General features: G+C 41.1%; 1 protein-coding gene across 1 annotated transcript in view; it reads right to left on the reverse strand.

The window, feature by feature from the left end:
• Positions 1 to 19686, reverse strand: part of chsy1 (chondroitin sulfate synthase 1) — a 55789-nt gene extending 36103 nt beyond the window's left edge. Inside the window, exons 1-2 of the mRNA XM_020080250.2 lie at positions 18878 to 19686; positions 14446 to 14941 (exon numbers count right to left, since the gene is read on the reverse strand). Coding sequence (XP_019935809.1) covers positions 14446 to 14941; positions 18878 to 19188 — 807 coding nt within the window. The 5' untranslated portion in view covers positions 19189 to 19686. The remainder of the gene's footprint in view (positions 1 to 14445; positions 14942 to 18877) is intronic.
• Positions 19687 to 22074: the final 2388 nt, after the last annotated feature.

Below are 22074 nucleotides of genomic sequence, written 5' to 3' on the forward strand. Positions count from 1 at the left end.
ACTTTCCTGGCTGGGCAAACTTTCATCATTTCAGCCTGATGAATACTACTGTGCATGAGTAGGTGTGAGTTTGGGGGTTACTATCAATATAATTATAGTTAGTTCTAAAATCGACAAAGGTATATCTATTCTGCCTGATTACTGATCAAATTTCATTCACAAAAATGTTGCCAAAGAGTAAAAAAGGAGGATTTCACATGCAAAAATAGTGCAGCTGTCAGAAACCACCACAGAAGTGTAGCTGTATCCATGGTCATATAAGGGCAACACAGACAATTAGAAAACACTGACAACACAGTTGCAAATGATGTCATCAGAGAAATCAAACCAGAGCTATATTGTGACGGAAATGTAGCCTCAAGACCTGGAACCAAATTATTACAAGAGCTTAGATGATTTTTAAGTTTGGTTCTTTTATTGGTACATGAAGAAACCAGCCAACATGTCAGAAAAGTCAAGAAGGAGGGAATAATGTCTTTTTTTTACCTGACGACATCTTTGTATGTTACTGTGGGCAATTAAACCTTTGCTAAGTTTCTTTATATGTTTTCATTGATTTTATTTCAGTTTCATATTTATATGGCAGTATGACTGCAGGTCAAACGACAATCTCTGCCTGACTTGAACAACAGGTCTTGCTAAGTCGTAAATATATTTCACATTGGAGACAAAATTCAAAGTGTGAGAAAACTTGGATCACTTGCACGAGCCGCTTGAGGTCTGGTTTGTTCATACAAGTTGTTCCTAAGTGAGGCCCTATGATATCTGTTAATGCAATTATGTTTCTTAACCATCTACAAAGTTGAACTCTGCCACATCAAATAGACATGGCTTGGTGCTCGGAGCCAAACAAGCCAACAATCCACCTCTGATATGATTCATTTTACTATTGATTGATTGTATAACTTAACAGAGTATTTCTTTACGTGAAAACTTATTTATTCTGGACACACTGTCAACACTCAAGTAGATTCTGTTGACTTCTAGACAAATTATATCTCTGTGATATACATATGGTTTATTTGGGCGAGCCACTACAGCAGACTAATCCCCTATAAGCTGCTTTCAGACATGCACTGAACGACATGCACTGAACGCATATTCTCCGGAGGAGGTGCATGTGTGCATGCTAACGTCTGAGTTAGAGGCTCCGCTTTTTTTGCTGACTTGGGTTGATTTCTAACATGCAAAAAACAAACAAAAAGAAAACAAATATCTCCGGTTGAAAAAGTAGTGTCATACATGTAGAAGACACCGACCAAGCTTTCAAGACAATTCGTAGTGATAAAGCTGACAACTTTGCGTCTATGTGTTGGAAAGAATACCATGTGATCTCCGCAGCAGAGTTTAGCAGTTGCTTTCTGTCTGTGTCTGCTGCACCCGGCTGCTCCACTTCTCGCCTGATAAATGAGTAGGATTTGATGATATTGTGAACACGTCTGTGCAGGAAACCTCCTGCTGTGTTGTGCATGTGTGAAAGGCAAACTGCGGGTAAAATCCGTAGAATTGGCTATGATGTTTACCTGCAGGTCATGTCTGAAATATACTGTAGAAAAACAACCAGTGGTTGGGTAAGGTGCTACAGATCGCTTATATTTCCCTTCATTGTACATAAAAACCTGCCAGTGTGCAGGTTTAGCTTCGATGAGTATGTGACCATAGTCACTGACTCAGAGTTGAGCAGAGCTGACTTTTTGAAACAGCTGAATCTGTCTCCTCTCTCTGGGCTCATCCTGACCTTTGGTGTCAGACAGGACCTGCATTTGCATCAACGTGATTTGATTGCGTATTTGTTTAAATGTGATTTGATGGACAGGTTCAGACTCAATCCGCATGCAGTGCAAGCAAAGCGAATCAAAGGAAGCACATGCAGTTTGGCAAAGCACAACATCCCCCCATTCAAAGTGACTGAGCAGTGTTTTAGTTGAAGCCTCCAATGTGATTGTGTAAGTGCTCTGCAACGGAGTGGAGACTACTTCTGATAAATTGGTGGCGTTTTAAGCCAAGTTCACACAACATGACTTTCAAAGATTGCTGCGTAATTCACACTAAACAACTTCCTGACACGTGAGCAGGAGTCTTACAGTTCATGTGTGGCTAGAGGGGGGTCACACACATACACAACTATAAACTGTTAAGAATAGAGAGCGGCTTAGGCCACATTTTTTTAAGCCAAATAAAACTCATTGAGCCTGAATGAACCCAACAGGTGTTCAGTTTTTTTAATAAACACATACCGATTTACACCTGCTGATTGAGCACAGATCTGACATCTGTATATTGTAGCTAGAGGAAAATAGCCTGTCATACACTCTGCCCCTCTCAGCTACGTGAGTCTCTGCACACTGCTCACATCGGGCACCACCACATCCCAAGTATATTGTCAGCCTAGAAACATTGGTCTGGAACATCTTAACAACAGACACACATCAGTCATTCACCACTTTGCAAACCAGATACTCTCTGCAATACAAGCACAACAAAAGTGAAACAATCAAAGTGACACCACAATGATCTGATAACCTACTTTGGACCAGACTTTGAATAAGGCCAGGCTCCAGTCAATGACAAAAACTCCCATTCACTGCACTCCAGCTTTCCACAACACAATAAAAATCATTCCACTGTAACCTAATATAGCCTCTTTACTTCCTTAAAAAATACTGTAGTAAGTGAAAACACCTCTGCATTTACAATACAACACATTTAGATCTCAACCCTTGAATGTGTATGATGCGAGTACAGGGAGCAGCCTGCTGTGTTCTGCAGAAAGGCCATAAGTAAATTAAGGAACAAACAATGTGTGCTGGTATGACACCAACCAGGTAGACAGGAGGAAATAGATAACAGATTTTCACTCATAGCAGTTTCGATCAGTTAGATTTTTGCCTTTGGTAAAAATTCTGTCTGAATCTTTGAACCTTTGCGAGAGCCTTTCTAAGGAAAAGGATTGGGGAGGTGGGGTGGGAGCTCCTTTATGTGGTGAGTGCACTCGCCTCTGCCTCACTCAGTGCGAACATCACCAAAATGTTAATATGCTAGGCAAAGTTAAAACAAAACAATTTCACCACAAACAAAGCATTAGCTTTTTTATTTACATGTTATAATCAGAGCATTCATAGTAATCACTGAGCACTCGCTTGTTTTTAATCAGCAGCCACTAAGGACTCCAGATTTCAACAAACCATAATTTTAAAACTAAGGCTAGTGTAACAGCTGGGAGAGGGAACTGTGATTTACTTGGTGGACTCACAGTAACTACAGTTTGCAATGAGTGCTTCCAGCTACAGAGTGTGTTAATTTCATCCTGCTGTGTGTTGTGATCCTCTGACACAAACTACCAGGGCACATAGGTGTTGGAAATAGAAGGTGTTTGGGGCAGCAACCTAAACGATAAATGACGCAGTCTCAAATTGAACAAACTTCCACTCCAGTTGCAGATGCATCATCATGCCTGGACGGTCAGGCTGAATGGGAGGTGGCACTGCTGCTTTCCTTAAATTCTGCCTTTACGCCAACTGATTCAGCAGTGAAGCACCGCTCAATCAGGGAAACCAAGTACATGAAAAAAAGGTTACTGGAGCCGTTCACGCACACACTGAGGAAAAAAAGAGAGCAAAACAAACAAGTAAACTAAATAAAAAGTCAGAGGAATCTGAACACAACAAAGATTCAGTCAGAGCTTTGTGTTTGTTCTCTGAGTTCTGTATCATACTTGAGTTACCTCACAGCATAACAGTGAGTAAGAAACCCCACAAACACATCAGATAGGATGATCTGCACACTGTCTCAGTGATTACATTCAGCACTGAGCATTTGATCATTTTACAGTAACATATTCAGGTTCTACACAGTGGAACATACTATTTGTGAGGCTTATTGATTGTTGAGAGATATAGCTGACACTGTAAAGCCATGTTGGGTGTGTGTGGTCTGCCTCCTCTACCTCTAATTATTCATTGATCCCTCTGGGGGAAATTTAGTTATTACAGTAGCCCAATTACACATTACAGAATAAATACAAGTAAAACAGGAGGGAATAATAATAGAATAGTATTAAAATAATGAAATCTAATACAATTAGCAGGGAGCGCAGACACATTGTTTCAATGCTGAAACCTTTTTAAAACTGATGCAAGACACACATATTATTGAATTGCTCTTAAAGCTACAACAGTTGGCTTTGCATACATCTTTTCTGGTATTTCCACCAGCACATAGTGGACCACTGTACTGTAAAGCAAATATCCTCCAAATTGACCAAAAACAAGCATTATGTATTTAGCCCCTTTGAAATCTTCCACAATTTACAGTACAGTTCTGCAGGAATGGCAACACTGTAGAGTGTATGTACACAACTTGAGTTTGTTTGAGACGGATGTCGTGTTATTTGATTCTGTGTCGAGTAAAAACATGAAGCCATGGAGTGAAATGTTGCAGATATTAATGGGTGTTTGCAGTAGCTGCAGAGTAGACTCTAACTAGCAGCTCTACATGGAGAGTCATGACAACAGCCTGCTCTCTGTTGTCGAGGACTTCCCACCACCACCTTCGCCTACACCAGTGGATTTAACCGATGAATAGGACAGCGTAGGTCCTTGTGCAGCCGTTGGTAACTGGCAGAATTTAAAGTCACAGAGGAAGTTAAAAATTCAAGAAAGCACTATCATTGGATGCAGAGTGAGTGGACTCCCCTGAGTGCAGGATGAGTCATCAAAGAGTTGTGATTGGTTTACAGGAAGAAAAAAGGACAAAAGGTTTAGATGTAAAAATTCATTTCTTGGGCCTTTAAGATGTAACCACAACTGCTTAAACATTATAGACAATCATTACTGTTCTGATTTATACAACAGCATTCACAAGTTTAATTCAAAATATGTTTTAACATTTGCTTGAAGGATTATTTAGTCCTTCCCTTGCATCCCCTCTAAGATTTAAGGGGAAAGCAACACAGAGAACATATGTATTAGAGTAGAGAAAGAGAAGGCAATTAATAAGAATATGTGCACATCAAATTGAGACAGAAAAGGGGGAAATGGGGGAAGAAGTTAGTCCTGAAGTAAGGAGTCCAAAAGGCAAGAATACAATGGCTCTGTTGTTGGCAGAATGAGAGTGTATGCAGCACGTGCACAGTGAGTGGGTCGACCGCAGGTTTGGCAAGCCTGCAGGCCACTCAGGAGAAATTAGGATTAGGGAGTGGACCCATAGCTCTCAGCAATGCAGCCTTGTGATTCCCATTAGCTGTGTTGGAGCTTGTTTTTCAGCTGGCATGCGGGGTGGTGATGAAACGGTCTCAGTGCTGCTGAGAAAAGCAGGCTACCGCTCACCTCAAGGACATTATCACCTCCTACAATAAAGTAGGCCACAGGGTCGCAGCAGGCCCCTGACACTCAGGCTACAAATATATTTTCATTTAAAGCTGTGTTTTATACTAAATGATCTCAGTCCACGTGAGTCTTTTAGCTCCATATCAGTTATAATCTCCATCATTACTAACACATCTGAAAACATATACCATGTGACCATTAACGTACACTGAGCATGTGCGTGTCAGTGTAAACAGGAAACAGATTGTCTACATTGCAGTTAGTTGCTTGGATACAGAAAACACTATGAATGAGTAAGAATAATGGTAAAAGGTATGAGCAGGCATTTCGCTTCTTGGACTTGCCAATTATGGTGGAACCGATAAAAGTCTGTGTCAGCAACACTTGGATTCACTGCTGCAAGTGAAATCGTGACTGTTAAGAACCAAACAGGTTGTGAGCAAAGACTGGGTCATCGTATCCAAAAATCTCCGTTTGTAACATGCAACAATAACACAATTCATAATAACAACAAAGCCTACAAAGGTACAGTGTGTAGAATTTTGTGATATCTAGTGTTGAAATTGCATGTTGCAGCTGAACACCCCTCACCTCACCCTCTCCTTCCAAACATGAAAGAGAACCTGTTGCAGCCTTCAGTTGTCATAAAAACTCAAAAGGTGTTTAGTTTGTCCAGTCTGGACTAATGTAAAAAACATGGCGGCCTCTGAGTGAGGACCCCCTTGATGTAAATATAAAGTATTTGAATATAAAGGACATTTTCTGGGGTAAAGAAAACTACAATTCATAAGATTTAGATTAAACAAAGTAGTGAAAACATTGTGAGAATTATTCTACATTAAAATTCTGCCAATAGATCCCTTTCACCTAAATCTTACACACTGGACCTTTAACAACTTTGATTGCATGTCTCATCCTGTAGGACACCTCTTTTTATTCCTGTATTCCTTTAACAAGTCCTGAACTAAAAGCTGCCACACACCAGAATGGTGGTAATAAATGAATCAACCATAGACTGTATATAAAGAGGAATCAACCCATTGCAGTGATGTCACAGTGTGACATATGAAGCTTGTCGCTACTTCTGTAATATTTTTGACATCCAAACTGCGATGAGTGGTGTGTGAGTCATGTTTTAGGATGTTAGTTTCTCACGTCCCCCTGGAGTACGACTCGTGCCCTGAAATCATATTCTCCATTTACAAGCACAGTCCTGACAGAATGTGTGTCTGTCAGAGAGACATGTTATAACTCTGTCTGTGTGTATGTGCCTTCCATTAAAACGGAAGTGGGATCAAAATGACTGCTGAAGAGATGTGTGTGTGAACCCGCCTCTTTGTGAGTCTGCTGACACACATCCTGTGATATATACTGTAGTTACCCATAACTCCCCTCTTCAAGTTCACAAAGATAATTGTGTGTGTGTGTGTGTATACACACTTGGCTATATTACCACGTTGCATATGATTAATTCGTCTTATAGTCAATTTTTGGGTTTTATTTATTATTTATTTTGCAAATGCATCTTGACCTATAGTACTGACAATATATAGGTAGATGATAATAGGACTAATGATCATCTTATCATTGATTAATCATTCATTAAACACTTACCAACTATTCATTTCCACACTTTCTCAGTGATTCTCTCAGAATTACAACACAACTGAAACAGAATCACTGTGACTGAAGCAACAGGGAGAAAAGGAAAAAAAATACTTTTATAAACTGATCAAATAAGAAGAATCTCCTCAGCAAATTAAAAGTGACTAATTTACTGAGTTGTCTGGTTTATTAATATGGATTCATTTCTTTTTTCTGGATGATGGTAATTAATAGATACATGTATTAAAGTGCTCTCAGAAGGCAGAACAAGAAAGGCACTTAGTGTGTTTAATCTTGTGCTGCTGCCTGTATGTTAATCTGAGCATTCAGTTCAGAGAAGCCATGTTGAAACAATACAGAAATGTTACAGGTCTGACACTGTCTACAAGATAATTCTGACATGAGCCCATCATGTTTAATTTCTATCACCTTAATGGAACTAGTTGCATGTGTAAAAACTCTGGATTGACATTGTAGTTGGATACCAAGTGAAAGCACAGAGCTCATTGTTCAAATTAACAAACAAAACAAGGGGTTAATAAAATAACACAGAGGAAGACACACGATGTTTTAAAGACGTTCAATTTGATAGCAGCAATAAAGGCTTCCACTGGTTCCAGTCATGTCTTCTAGACCTATGAAATCTCTGCCTCATTAACTCAACCCCCCGCCAACTAAAATGTCCCCACACTGCATACCAGCTCTCTGCAGCTGGACCCACACACAGCCTGCACTTCATGCTGCAGTGCTGTAATTCATGCTAATTCAGCACTCTGGCCTTCCGTCCCTGTTTATTTTTGAAGCGCAAGTGTAAACATTTATTTGCTCATTGGGCCTCGCTCGCGGGGGCCTACTTTTAGCACAACACAGGAGACTGAGGAGAAGCACACAGAGCGCAGGCCACAGGATGTCTGAAAATACACGAGGGTCACCACATGTTGGGCCGTCCTCCACAACAAGAAAGAACAGATGCATACAGTCCACAGATGCACACAGAACGGTTCATCCTCTAATTACTAAAGTGATAGTAATGAGGGGTGGAGACTCATATTGGCAAAAGAAAGACTTCTCAGCAGAATGTCTCTGCTGATTGGCTACATTATACCACAGCTATAATACAGTCTCTTTTGTGCATGATATATTTGAAAAGGCAATTCAGCATGAGTTTATACTTATATCAGTATAACTGTCGGTATTTATATAGTTCTTTTCTAGTCTTGATGACCACTCAATGCTCTTTAAATACAGTGCATCTATGGGCAGCACTTTTCTTATGAGCAGCCATCTGGGGAAATTTGGGGTTCAGTATCTTCAGGACACTTTGAAATTCAGAAGGGGATCGAACCAACAACATTCTGGTCGACCCTCTCTATCCCCTGAGCCACAGCCGCCAATCTGCCGCTCATCTACTGCATGAGTAGAATAAATCAATGCAACATGTTCTCTTTTCAAAAATATAGTTGTACTTAACTAAAACACTGTCTCAAGGATAATTACAGCAAATAAAAAGCAAACTGCCAGACAGGTTAAAAAGCCAAAGGCTCTGAATACTTCAATGAGAGATTTCAGTTTTGGGTTTATATAGACATTTGCAAAACTTTGAATTAATATGCCTTAGTGGATGTTTAAGTGTAGAGTGATTGGCTAAAATTGAAATTGAATCAAGAAAAAAACTACAAAGCTACTTGACAAAGCTAACTGAAAATAAATTAGTTGATCGGCCTCCTCAATTGAATCTTCTCCAAAAGTTACTTGTTTCTTCATTGGCTCACAACCACCCTTCCTCCATCTTTCAATAAAATCGGTTCAGTAGTTTTTGGGAACAGCAATGAAAACTTAACCTCCTTGGTGGTGTTAATAGTGTGTGACAAAAGGTGAAGGGTCCTGAATATGTTCTGTACAAACCCATGTTGAATATTCTCTCCTCTTCTTTTCCATAACATTGGCTGAGGTTCAAGGTTATAACAGTAACTATGCCATGACTTCACAAAAAGTAAATATGAAACACAAGCCAGAGGTCAAAACTTACAGTGAAGAAAAAACTTCAGCAGCCAACGGCTTCTCACACCACAGAACTTTACTGAAAGTGACATCAAGAGCGTGTGACACAGCCACAGGCAAAACAGTCTGAGAGATAAGGGCATGTTGAGGCACTCTTGAGTCTGAGTGTGGGTGGCTGACTTCCTGTGCATTGGTCTAGCATTAGTAAGCCTGACTGATACTAGAGACATACTGAAAGCCCTCTGAAAGCTGACACACTGAAACTGGAAAAAACGATTACAAAAAACTTTTTTACATTTTCTTGCTGTGTTATTCTTGCCTGCAGGTCCCAACGCAATCAAACATCAACATGCAATTGTGATTAACTTTCTTATTTGAGTCTTACCTCAAAATTATGACTCGGCTTTGCTTCCATTCAAAACTAAAACATGATCAGAAATGTCAGGTTTTACTGAAAAATTACAATGAACAGTGTTTTTTTTTGTTGTAGCGTTTAAGCCACAAATGGGCTTGGTTTCGGAACACGCCAGGACTGATAAGAGACTGTCCAGTGGACAGGGACACGCACACACAGACACACACACACAGACAAAACAAGAGATCATTTACATTTGCCAGTAGACTTTCATACCACATTGCTCCTTCAAGGTTTTCATTTTGAAAAATGAGATCAACAAATACAAATTTGACCAGTCATATCCTCACGTGGAGAGGACAGAGAGACTTTTTGGTTTAATGAGACACAGCTGTTTAGACGACAACAAGCAGATGATTCCGTCCTGGCTACAATCATTGTCAGTCACTGGTTGAAAAGTATTAAATTAGTTGAACCAATCTACTTAAACACTGTGACTGGAGGCCAGTTAATGTCAGACCTGGTTTGTAAGACATGCTGTGCGACTGTGTCAGACATCACTAGTGTTTACAGCAGATCCTAACGGCCATACTCACAGGTGGATTGAAAAGCGGTCATCATCGAGAGAGAGAGACATCATTTGAAAATTGGTATAATGGAAGTATGGAACACACTTTCATTCAGTCTCTCCAGGGAGTCATTCATTCTGTGCACACGATAATACACATAAGGAGAGTCATTGATAGCTGTCAAACACATTAAGAAAGGAAACCTCGCGATAGAAGTTCAATATTTGGCACCTTTCTCCGCAGAGCTGGCCAATCACAACATGAAGTGGCTGAGAATGTTGGATTTTCAATTTTGGAAACAGTGACGCCTCTCCCTTATCTGACGCTATATTGGGAGGGGGTTGTCAAAGCTATCTGACTGTCTGATAAGCAGTTTGGTTGTGTGTTCACCCTGTAAAAGACTGGTACCCAATCCAGTGTTGCCTGCCTCTCTCCAAATGCCTCTTGTCCAATGTGTGAAGGAAAGCCCCTTCGTAATGTAAGGATTTTACCAGGGTTGGTAGCAGAATCAATAGAACTATTGTGATTCTATATTTAGAACTTGTCAAGCTGCTGCTCCCATGTTTGAGAAGAGACATTTTCTTTCACAACAATCCTTCATCATTACAGTGGGACATGGCTGCCATGGCAACAAGCTCATATAGCACGCGCTGGAGGAAATGAGGCATTTACAGTCACACTGTGGCAGGCCCGCCACCCTCTACCAGCCCTGCAGCTGAAGATGTCCCACATGATCTCCATGCTCAGCAGTCAGAGACGAGGACAATGATGATGTTAAATCTATCTGATTCTGTGCAGCATGTCATCTTCCTGTGTTTGGTCTGTAAGTGACCTCCCTCTTTCTTGGCCCTTTGGTGACAGAACAAAAGATCATTCGGACCCTCTTGCACAAGCGTGCCTCATCAATTTCTAATGAGGACACTTCTGACCAAAAGAAAGCGGTGCCATGTATTGTGTGTACTGCTCTCTGCTTGTCAACTTCAGCTCAAACTGAAAAACTCTAAAGCATGAAACTGCAGTCATGGAACAGCAGTGGCACTGAAGGTTGGCAACTACCGATTAGTCTGAAAAAGAAGCTGAAATGACTGCCCATCACATCACAGAAGAAGAGCTGCCATCAATTTAATTCAAGGGTCTTATGACTCGTTCAATAGCAACTGTGTGGATTTGATTTACAGCAACACAACATGCGCACACCTCACTTGGTTTAAAGGATTCCACAAATGTGTTAGTCATGATTGATGGCGACACTTCAGCGTCAACCACATCCTGCATAAAGGGAGGCCGTCGGATAAGGTGATTTAATCCACATTAGCACATCTGTTTTTGTTACTCATACATTCCGGTATTTTCCCCGAGGTATGAGGTCATGGCACAACATCAAAAGCGGTTATTTCTCACATCACATCAATTGTAATTGACAGAAATATGTCAATTGATGATTACTCAAATGAGAAAATGTTACATAATGCATAATGTTGTTTACCTTGCTTAAGTACCTGTTTGTATTTTTGTTCAATTCAAAGAGCTCTGCTTTTCATGATATGCTAAACCAACAACTGATGAACCGTTTACATGCCTAAACATAGGGCTGGGCTATTAACCGAAAATGCATCATAACAATTATAAAACATAATAAAATAATCGATTCGACCTAATTTTGCTCATGTCGGTTAATTCGGTTATTACTTTTCCCAATGCGTGCATTCATAAACTGTCAGGTTTCTACTACGTTCCATGCTGCATCACCCTGCTGCATGTCCTCTCTCCTCACTCCCCCCACTGACCTACGCTGACTTAACATATAAACAATAAACACCATCACTAAAGAGAAGTTATGAGGACACGTATGCTCCAGTACTTGAAGTTTACTTTGCAGTTGTTTGATTTGCGACATTTTGCACACATGCAGTTCACACACTACACAAGACATGGACATCAGGGGTTAAAGTGACAAGAACGATGCAGATTCCTGATCCGACATCATCAATTAAAAACTAAATAAATGTCACTTTGTGTGAAGCGTGAGGGACAAGGGGACACACGCAGGAGTGTTAGCGCCCCAATTTTTTTTTTTATTAAATCATTAATCGTAATCAAAGTAAAAGTTTGAAATAATCGTGATATTAATTAAAAGTCAAAATCCATATATATCGAAATAGCTATTTAAATTGTTTTGATGTGAGCTAGAGATCAGATTTCAGATTTTGATAAAATACAGAGGCGTTAACAGGGAGCATTGTGCTCACAGTTCTCATGACACATTAAATAAGCAGATCTGTTAGAAAGGACGGGACTTTTATTGTTGTAGGCAGCAGTGAAAAAATACTAATTCAGCACCATCAATCTTCAGCCCTGACTGTGATAGCAGCTGTCTCTCATTTTAATGAGTCCATTTAACATTTTATGATAGCTCTATTTTATTTTATTCTCCACCACATTAAGTGCCATGTAGAAAACACTGCATCCCAGCTTAACTGTAAACCTAAATCTTTTTATGTTTGTCCCATAAAATTGTTCATGGTTCTTCCGTTTGTATAGACACATTGGCAGTTTTAATTTAATTTGGACCAGTGTTTACCCACGTCTGCAGCGTCTTCTTCCGAGATTTTTACCTTGTACATTCAAGGAATTAAGGTGAGAAAATGATGATTCATTCATTCACAGATCAGATCCTCTTCCACCTCACAGAGAGACGTCATAAAGTCCCACATCACTGTATACTTTGCATGAGCATCAAAGGGCTGTGATTCATGTGAGGAGCGGTCATATCTGCAACAGGCCTACAGCAGAACCAAGTCCAGACATGTCAGTGAACAGGTTAACGCTCAGCCGGAGTACACAGGAAACCCCTTCTCTGATTACCAAGTCTGCAGTATTTCTTTTTTAACTCTGTCCCAGCATGTTGCTGCCGAAGTGGGCCAATCTGGTTAGTGCAGTGCTGCCTTAATAACTTTCCTTGTGAAACAATGACAACTCTCAACAATGACTGAATGCCATAAAATCCAACTTTCTGCTGAGTAACATAACTGAACACTCTTTGAACTGAACACAGTTTAGGGTATTTCCACCCTTAACTCAAATCCCACTGCATGTAGACTGATTTGAACTTAAGTTGTGTGTTTGTAGTTGCACATGTCCGCAGTGTGTGCTCTGAAAGATTTATGTGTGGGCAATCAGTCAATTATAACAATAAGATACCTGCGTGCATATATTTAAACAACACAAAACCTTGTTGTGTAAACATCACACAATAGTGCAGGCAGGACAACGTGTACCGGCCAATGGAATGCTGTTCTATAAACTGTGACTCAGTTAAAGGTCAGCCCACAGGTCAGGGCCGACATACAGAAACAAGGATCAATATGACCTCACAGACAACAATTGGTCAAACACTCAGTCACTCCGGGACCAATCAGACACCTCGCTAAATATCAAAGTGCCTGAAATTCTTTGCACAGAACCACTTGAGAACAATTCCTACATGATCAAAGACATATTTTATACAACTAAACTAACCTTTTACGATATATTAGTTCACCATTTGGTAAAATGGCCCCACTAAAGGTATGCCAGATTAGCAAGTTCTGAGAACTGGCAGCTTTTTTTCTAATAATATCTAAGTCCCACTCATCTGCATTTGACTCAGACATCATTCAGTCCTCATATTAACATCTGTCCACAAGTGGACAGCTCATTTGGTGAGGAAGTGAGTTGATTGGAGATGCAGGGCAGGTTCTAGTGCCGGGTGTGAACTGGAAAATAACAAATATGTTGTTTTTACCCCGTCTGAGTTTGTACCCGATGACACTGTATGTTGGTGTGTGCCTACTCAACAGTGGGAGATAGAGAGGAAGAGGGTAAGCAGAGTCAGGAGGGCCTGAATAACTAAATGAATGCGCGCAGCTATGAAGAAAGATTTTACTCATTGATCATCATGTGATGATCAGTGTTGATATTGTGGCAGTGGTTACAAACAAATTAACATTCAAACTGTAGCAGGTCAGAGATGTTAGTTGAGTCACTGCCAGTGTGTCTGCCAGTCAGTGAGAGAGAGAGAGAGAGAGAGAGAGAGTGGAGTCAGGATGGACTGAAATAATTTAATATAATATAAAGTAAGGGATAGTTTGTGGGTTAATTTATTCAGTTGAATGAATTCTAAGAGGCAGACCATTATATCAGCAAAATAAAAGTGACAAATTGCCCAAACAATCATCCTCCCAAAAAACAACAGACAATGGACAATCACAGGCCAATCACCAATAAATGATATATTGTGTTCCTGAAAAATCAGAGATGTAGACACTACTGTGACATATATGGTGACATAATGACATAGCTCAAAGGCAGCTCACTGCCTACTGTGTTAGTTAGAAAACGAATAAGCAACAATGACTAACTTCCACATGTTCCCTTTCACCTCACAAAGTTAATTTGGTCGCCTCGCTCCACGCCTTCCCTTCATCTCACAGTTTGAAATTGTTTTGTATTCAACAGTCCCAAGTTCTATATCAGTGTCGTCATGTCTTTCATTTAGTTTTCAGGTGGATATAAAACATGATGTAAAAACAAAATAGAACCATCTTACCTCATAGGACCAGACACACTGGACCCCGGCGAACCTCCTGACACATCGCCCCACCTCCACATCTTCATGGGTAGTGTACATCTCCTGTAGACACTCTCGGATGTGGGGCACCATCCTCTTGAGGACCTCGCGGCTCATGATGACCCCTGGTCCCCCCATGCAGAAGTTCTCCCCGGGCTCCAGGGCCAATTTCCCCAGCTCGTCCCGAGCCCCCATGCCCGTTTGGCCGAGAAAGATGGCCTCGCTGCTGTTGAGGCTGCGCAGGAAGCTCTCCAGCTTCTCGCTTTTGATGTAGACATCGTCGTCAGCCCTCATGAACCACTCGTACCTGTCCAGATAATGGTCATGCATGTACTTAAGCATCATGAAGGATTTCTTCTGGGGTGGGTACGAGTCATCCACATTCCGCAGAGCCACGATGGGAATGGGTATGGAGGTGTCAGAGCCCTCACTGGAGAAGAACTCCACATGACCTGGAATTGTTTGTGCCCAGGTCCTGTGAAAACAAAACACACACACGCGTATGGAGTCAAAAAAAGGAACAAAACAACAAATCCAAGACTCAAACACTACAGGAGGGTTTTGGCCTGTAGTGGAGATCATCATCTAGATATAAAATGACCTCTATTAAGAGGTTACAGCACACAGTCCTTTAACATTACTCTCTGTACTTCAAATCTTCTAGGGATTTAAATTTTAGGCCATACTTCCCAGCCCTAATTGCAAGCACATTTGTCACGGAGAGACATTACCACTTGTCAATGCACTTCCCTCTTACCACACATGATAATTCCATTAAAACCTAAAATTAGCATTCATTATTGCAAAGGTCTGGCTGGATACTTTACTATGCTAATTATTGATTCTAATAAAAAATAGTTGTGATGAGAGCAGCTGAGAGGTTATGTCCTGCTGAGTAGAGTTTTCTTCAGGGTTCCACATACTAGCAAAACATCCAAGGACAAAAACATCATGAATTTGATTGAATGCACAGGGAGGGGGCAAATCTATTATAAGATATTAATAGGATGCAGCAATTTGACAATTGCAGCTTAAAAATAGTCCACTGATAGCTGCATTTTCCATATACACCACACACATGAATGGTCTAAATGAATGAACAAATGAATGAATTATGTCTATTTTCATTGCACTTTTTACGGCAGAGCCATCTCTAGGACGCCCTGCAAACACACAGTAAAACAGACAATGTTCTCACAGTAACAGGCCTCTGGCATGTGAGGAAAATCTAGCTGTGCCTCAGCCTCACACTCATTTTACAATTTTCAATTCCCTACAATGCTGTATGACACGACCGAAACATGTTCGATCAGAATCCATTACAACAAATCCAATAATTGCACTCTAGCCTATTCCAGCTGCTATGGAGTGAGTGTGATCTAACATGAAGTGTCCTCTTTTTGATCAATTTACTACTTTTATTATCAAACTCCAATGGAGAATTGGTCGTTAGGTGGCACGACTGATTATCAGCAAGTGGTACAACCAAGTAAAATATTCATTTAAGCCAATGAACAATGGTTTAAAGTAGACAAATAGTTCATACATATAATGGAAATAGTATTTGTACTTACTGCATTCATTTTTAGATTTGAGGAATTATATTCCTGTCTTTAAATGCAAAATTTGGATGCTTACGATACTGAATGACCAATAGAATGCTAAAATCTTAAATTATTCTTAATACAAAACACAACCACAAAAAAGTCATGTGTTAGACAGTGTAGACACTAAGGGATAATTGACTGAGATTTAATTTATGATAAGGTGTAGGAAAATGTATACATATATATCTTTACAAATATTTGTTTGCGCCACCCCACCTGACAGTTGTTTTAGTGGTTAAGTTAAAAATCATGTTTAATAATTAATTTAAGCAGTTTGAAAAGATATTAAACAAATGACACTTGTTTAAAACACACACCTCTGGACTTCTATGTATTTCATATATTGAAAGGATTTTTTTTAATATCTCTAAATTTTATTTATTTGCCATTGGCCATTTATGCAAACTAATGTAAGATCTCATAAATCATGGTTAAACTAAAATATGAGGTAAGAGATGTTCCTGCAGTAATACACACAAGTTTCCACATGTTTAAAAAGTTGGTTGATGTCATTTTCTCCCGAGTAACAAAGTGATCCATCTCTTACCACACAGGCACACTGCTCATATAGAGCCAGAGGTGACCGTAGCTGAGTTGCTCAACAGATTCACATGATCTCAATCTCAGTTATTTTTGTAAAGTTTAATTAAATAAGACACAGGATTGAAGACATGTTCCTCTTTAAAGTGACCATTTCTCACTGAATAAGAGCGTATTGAGAAATGAAACAACCCAACTGTGGCATGTGAATGTGTCAATAGATATATAAATAAATAAAAGAAGGTTTAATGGGTCTTCATTACAAGTGTTAAGTGGTTTTAAATATTAATATCTATTTATAGAGTGTGTGGGCTAGAGAGCACAAGAAGATGAACTCTCTTTTACAATAATTCACAACTTGTTTATCGGTCAAACACACAACATGTGTGACAAATTTGGGCTGTCACAGCCACATTCTCCATTTGAGGAATGGGTGGGGGACACTCCCCAAGACCCCTCCAAACTGCCCCGTTCTCAGTGTTAGGCATATGAATCTGGTGGAAACCCAGAGAAAGACCTTCACTCGACAATAATCTCCTGCACAACATCAATGGAGCTGTTGGCATCAGAGCCTTGAAAGAAGGTTTAGGCCTAAATCCAAATCTGTAGAGCCCTTAAAGGATTATTCTGGTGTAAACAGAACCACGAACCCTCATATCTGCATGGAAACAAATTGCACTTCTTTCACTTTATATTTAGATTTTGTGAAATCACAATTATCTTAACTCCTTCAATGGAAAAACACTTTAATGGAGATCAGACTAAGCTTTTGTTATCAGACATTCCGGCTGAATGCCTTTTCTGCCAAGCCCTCCACCAGCGTCACACTCAGGTCATGACCAGAAAGCCTGACCTGAACATGAAACGATTTTCCAGTCGTGTTCTACAAGGAGAATGAATCGTTAACCTTGTTTCTGTTAGTTTTCTTGTGTGTCCAACACAGAAATGTGAAACTAAAGAGCAATAAACATGCATGTGAATCACAACATCCACCGTTAAATTGACGATGTCCTCAGTCCTGACCCTTTCTGACTTTCTCACTGTTTTTAGTAGCAGATTAGGAGACATACTGTGGATATCTGCTGCTCTAAGTTGTACTTTGATATATTTTCTAAAGGAGACACCAGTTTATTTAGGGGGCTTTAACATGTATCATCAGTGCAGGAGTCAATGATGACGAGTCTGAGGGGCTGAGGTCCCACGACATGTTCAGTGGCAACGTCAGAACACATGACTGAGTACTGATTGAGTGCGACTGTGATTCTCTCGGGGAAACTGTTGAAATGAGAAGGTTTGAGAAGCCCTGGTTTGGCATCTTACTGCCTTGGCAGACCTGCAGTCCTCATGTAGGACCTCAAGGTCCAATATATTGTCTTAGCTGCACGAGAACGGAGGTGACACTCCACAGGTCATCCAGCTTAACCTCTGCCAGTAGGTCAGTCAGTACAAACTCATTACATCCAGCTCTGGTCAAAAAGCTCCACTTTAACTAAGAACATGACCAATCAACAGTTGTTTTAATAATCAGTGTATCTTTTCAGTCATCAGTCCAGCTGGACTTGGACTGTCAAACAGCGACTGGACATCTTACGATTATGGACCAAACTAAATCTCTGAAAGGCACTGGATAGAATGCTGCAGCTGCTGTATAATAGAAAAAAAGGTGGACTATTCGATTGGAATATTTCATAAAAACATGTTTGGTTTTAGGTGGAATTATTTCTATTCGCTGAAGTTTGGTATTTTTGTATTTAACAATTGACCATTTGTTGACTTTTGCACAGCCTTTTACTTTGACCTCTGTAATTCTGAGGTGGATTTCTTGCCCTCTGTGTTTCTATCTACCTACAAATAAAGTTGAATTCATTATCTTGCATGACAAGGCACAATGTAGCATTGTTTTTAAACGTCAAAATGCAGAGACATCCACACAGCAAATAGCTACGAGTTCACTGCTGTAGAGCTGAGAACTGAGCAGTGGGCTGTTGTGATTTCATTCCACACACTGATCACTGACACTGATCACTGACACTGATACTGATCACTGACACTGATCACTGACACTGATCATTTGATTTATTTTCTCATGCATTTCCTCAGAAAGGCAGACACACTGAGTGTCGGAGTGCAGCTCTGGAGCTGCTCGCTAGCTGCCTCATCGTCTCACCGTCGCCCCTCCAGGTGACTGAGCGACGGCCACACCGACACTGCCGGCGGACCGTTACCTTCCACAGAGGAGACACGGTCCCGGATACACCACGTACCTGTGCGCTGCCACGGCCCGGCTGTTCAGGTACTTCTGGGCGGTCATGACACCGACGAACAGGAAATTGTTGGACCTGGAGCCAGGTTTCTCGGTCGCCGGGGAACCGTTATCCTGCGGTGGCCATAACACTCCGCCGTATTCCTTCCTGAGAGCCCCGTTCAGCCCGCAGCCGGCGGGGCTCGCCTTCCGCTTCTGTCCGGCTTTCTTCAACTCGGTCGCTTTGGGTAAAATGAGTCTGGAAGCCAGAGTGAACCCGACCACCAGCCCCAGCAGAACACTAAACCATGCTCTTCGGCTTCGACCTGCCATTCCCCAAAACTTCACCAGCTCGCCGTGGATCCCCGCTGTGTCCTGAACAGCGGAAAAAACACTAACCGGTGAACTGAATAGAAAAACGAGATACACGAACGGTACCGCAGCAAGGAACGCGGGTGGGTCGAGCTGCCGTGCGTCCAGAGAACCGGGCTCACGCGCACTCTCTCATGGTAGAAAAGCCCTTTTCTTCCAGCTGCCTACGTAGCATCACAGCAGTCTCCTTGAAGCCGCCACCTGAACCGCTCTCCCACCGTCGCCCTGCCCGCTGCTCATCAAACCGCCCGCCGGGCTCCACCATCGGCTCACTTCAACGCCGCTCGACAGACGCACCAGCGGTCTTCTTCGCCTTCAGCAGCGGCCCCGTCTTCGCCATATTCCGCCGTCGGAAGGATTCGGACTGTCCTGACCGCTGCTCGCGAAACGGTTTAACGTCGGATTGACCCAACGGGATTTCCGTAGAAGCGCTGTGACTGGCTGTCTGCGTGATCCCCCCCCCCCCCCCCCCCCCCCCCCCCCCTCCCCCCCCCCCTCCCCAATTGGACCCGGTGCTGCTGCGTTCAGGGGCGGTGGGAAAAGTGCGCAACGCTGAGTACATCTGCCACATGATGGTATTTGTGAAAACTGGAGGTGCCCTCTGTGACAAACACCACATCTTTTATATTGACAGCAACATCAGTACAGCAGCAACACTGCCACAACCAAGAACAAAACATGTCAATGCACTCAGACTGCTTGGTTTTGGGAGCTGCTAAAAATCCAGTCAAATCTGTTTGCAAACGCAGATGATTCATTTCTAATGTTACTTTAATCCTCCAGCAAGTCCAGAATGCATTATTCTTGGTCACTGATCAGTACCACGCCCCCAGCAAGCTACACTAGACAGCAGTATTAAATAATACCCACAATCAATACAATTCAGAGCTGTTCTATTTATCTATATGATCTTTACAACTGACTTGTGCTCAGTGACGGATTCGCATCACAAGAGCGTCCACAAACGCAGCATGGCTCTCAGCCTGCTCTCTAGTCTCGAGCGCCCCCGTGTGGTTCCCCTTGTTGTCATGCTTTTTTCCTCCCTTATTATCATAAGCATGAAAACCATGAAAAAGAAACCTAACCATATAAACACAAAGCTTTTAACAAGTCGGATTAAGAATGTGAGTCAAACTTTAGTCATATTCTTCTTCATGCCATCATCGTCACAGCCAGTCACTGTCTGTGAGTGCCAGATATACAGTGTACTTCCTCTGTGGTCTGTAACTACTGTGCACTACACGTATTCATGCACACACACACACACACATGGTCTGTAGAACACCCTCTGTCTTCTCTTTTTATGTTATTGAGACCATACATGTGCATGACAGTGGACTCATATAAATATAAATGTGTATTATTATTATTTGTTTATTTTTATTGAATTATTTCATGCTTTTCACAGTTTGGTTGTGCATGTGCATGTCCTTATGCACAAGTGTGTGCACAAGCAGAAGCACTGTTTATATCCAGGCTTGAATCTGAATGAAAATACAGGAAACCAAGTTTTTTTTATTATTACACACACACACAAAATAAAAACCTAAAACCAAAATTGTAAATCTGTAATAAACAGCAAAAATGTCATTCAGCAGTTCTTTTAATTTTCTCAAAATAGAGGCCATAAATTACTGGTGACAAATCATTGTTTTGTTTCAGTTTTTGTGTCTCTAAAGTTAAGGTAGATGAAACAAGACCTTAACTTTAAAATGCCTAAACTCATAAGTCTAAACAACTGGCAAGGAAGCCAGACAAAATGTTTGGTACAATCAAGAGTGTTCAAAGTGAACCCAGAGGAGATGCAGGGTATACGAGGGGATCGCAAAGTGTGGAGGCTACAAAGACTACAAAGCAGCTGGGACTCTCAGAGTAGGTGGATTACCACCATCACCTGGACTGTTATGAAGCAGCCAACTGTGACAAATTGTGGGTTATACTCCGAGGAGCAGCAGGGTAAGTACACATCAAGTATGTGTTATGTGTACCACGTGTTGGCATTTCTCACAGGTAGGTCTCACTTGTCTGCTTACCTGTTGGCACATGTGCTCAACGTTTTCAGCCTGGTGATATTACACATTTTTCTCCTTGTCAGCAAACGCAATAGACGAGATGAATCCAAACCAGGAATGATTTTAATCCCACCAACAAGTGTTGTGCATGTATCCAAAGTCTAATATATCTTATTCCTCTGCGCATGGCTGTCAGATAACAATCAACCACACATCAATGAGCCGGTCCATGCACTGTGCAAGATGTTTATTCATCACCATAAACATAAGCTGGAGTTAATTATATTCCTCACACACACCGTCCTGCTGCCAAACCCACTCAGTGTAGCACATGTGGATTCATCTGCTTCTGTAAACTAGTGTCCAGTGTTTTATGTCACGGTCCTCCCAGTTCATCAGTTTGTTTTCCAGCTTTGAAACCTTGCAAATTTTGTAGTGTTGGAGAAACACCGTAAAAAGAGAGCTGCAGTTTTGAAGAGGGAAAACTTAAATACAAAGAAATGCCTGCAGAGAAAACATTATGCGAGGCTTGAACACGTAGCTTCAAAAAACTTTTTATTGGATTTAATGCTTTCAAACAGAGAGTTTCAATCTTTCAAAGCCTTTGTTTATGTTTTGGAATATCATTTCATAAAAGGTCTGTTTACAGAAAGACACTGACAGGGAAATCAGCGAGAGACGGATAGACACTTTTTTTGGGATTGGTTTGAGGTTTTATCTGATGAAACTAAAGAGGATCTTAAAAATGATCCATTTACAAACATGTTCATTTAGCAAGAAAGAAATAATAAGTCTATTAAAACCACTGTTCCATTCAACTCTGACAATCTGAGAT

The sequence above is a fragment of the Paralichthys olivaceus genome, chromosome 1, assembly GCF_024713975.1.
Source record: "Paralichthys olivaceus isolate ysfri-2021 chromosome 1, ASM2471397v2, whole genome shotgun sequence".
Classification (NCBI taxonomy): Eukaryota; Metazoa; Chordata; class Actinopteri; order Pleuronectiformes; family Paralichthyidae; genus Paralichthys; species Paralichthys olivaceus.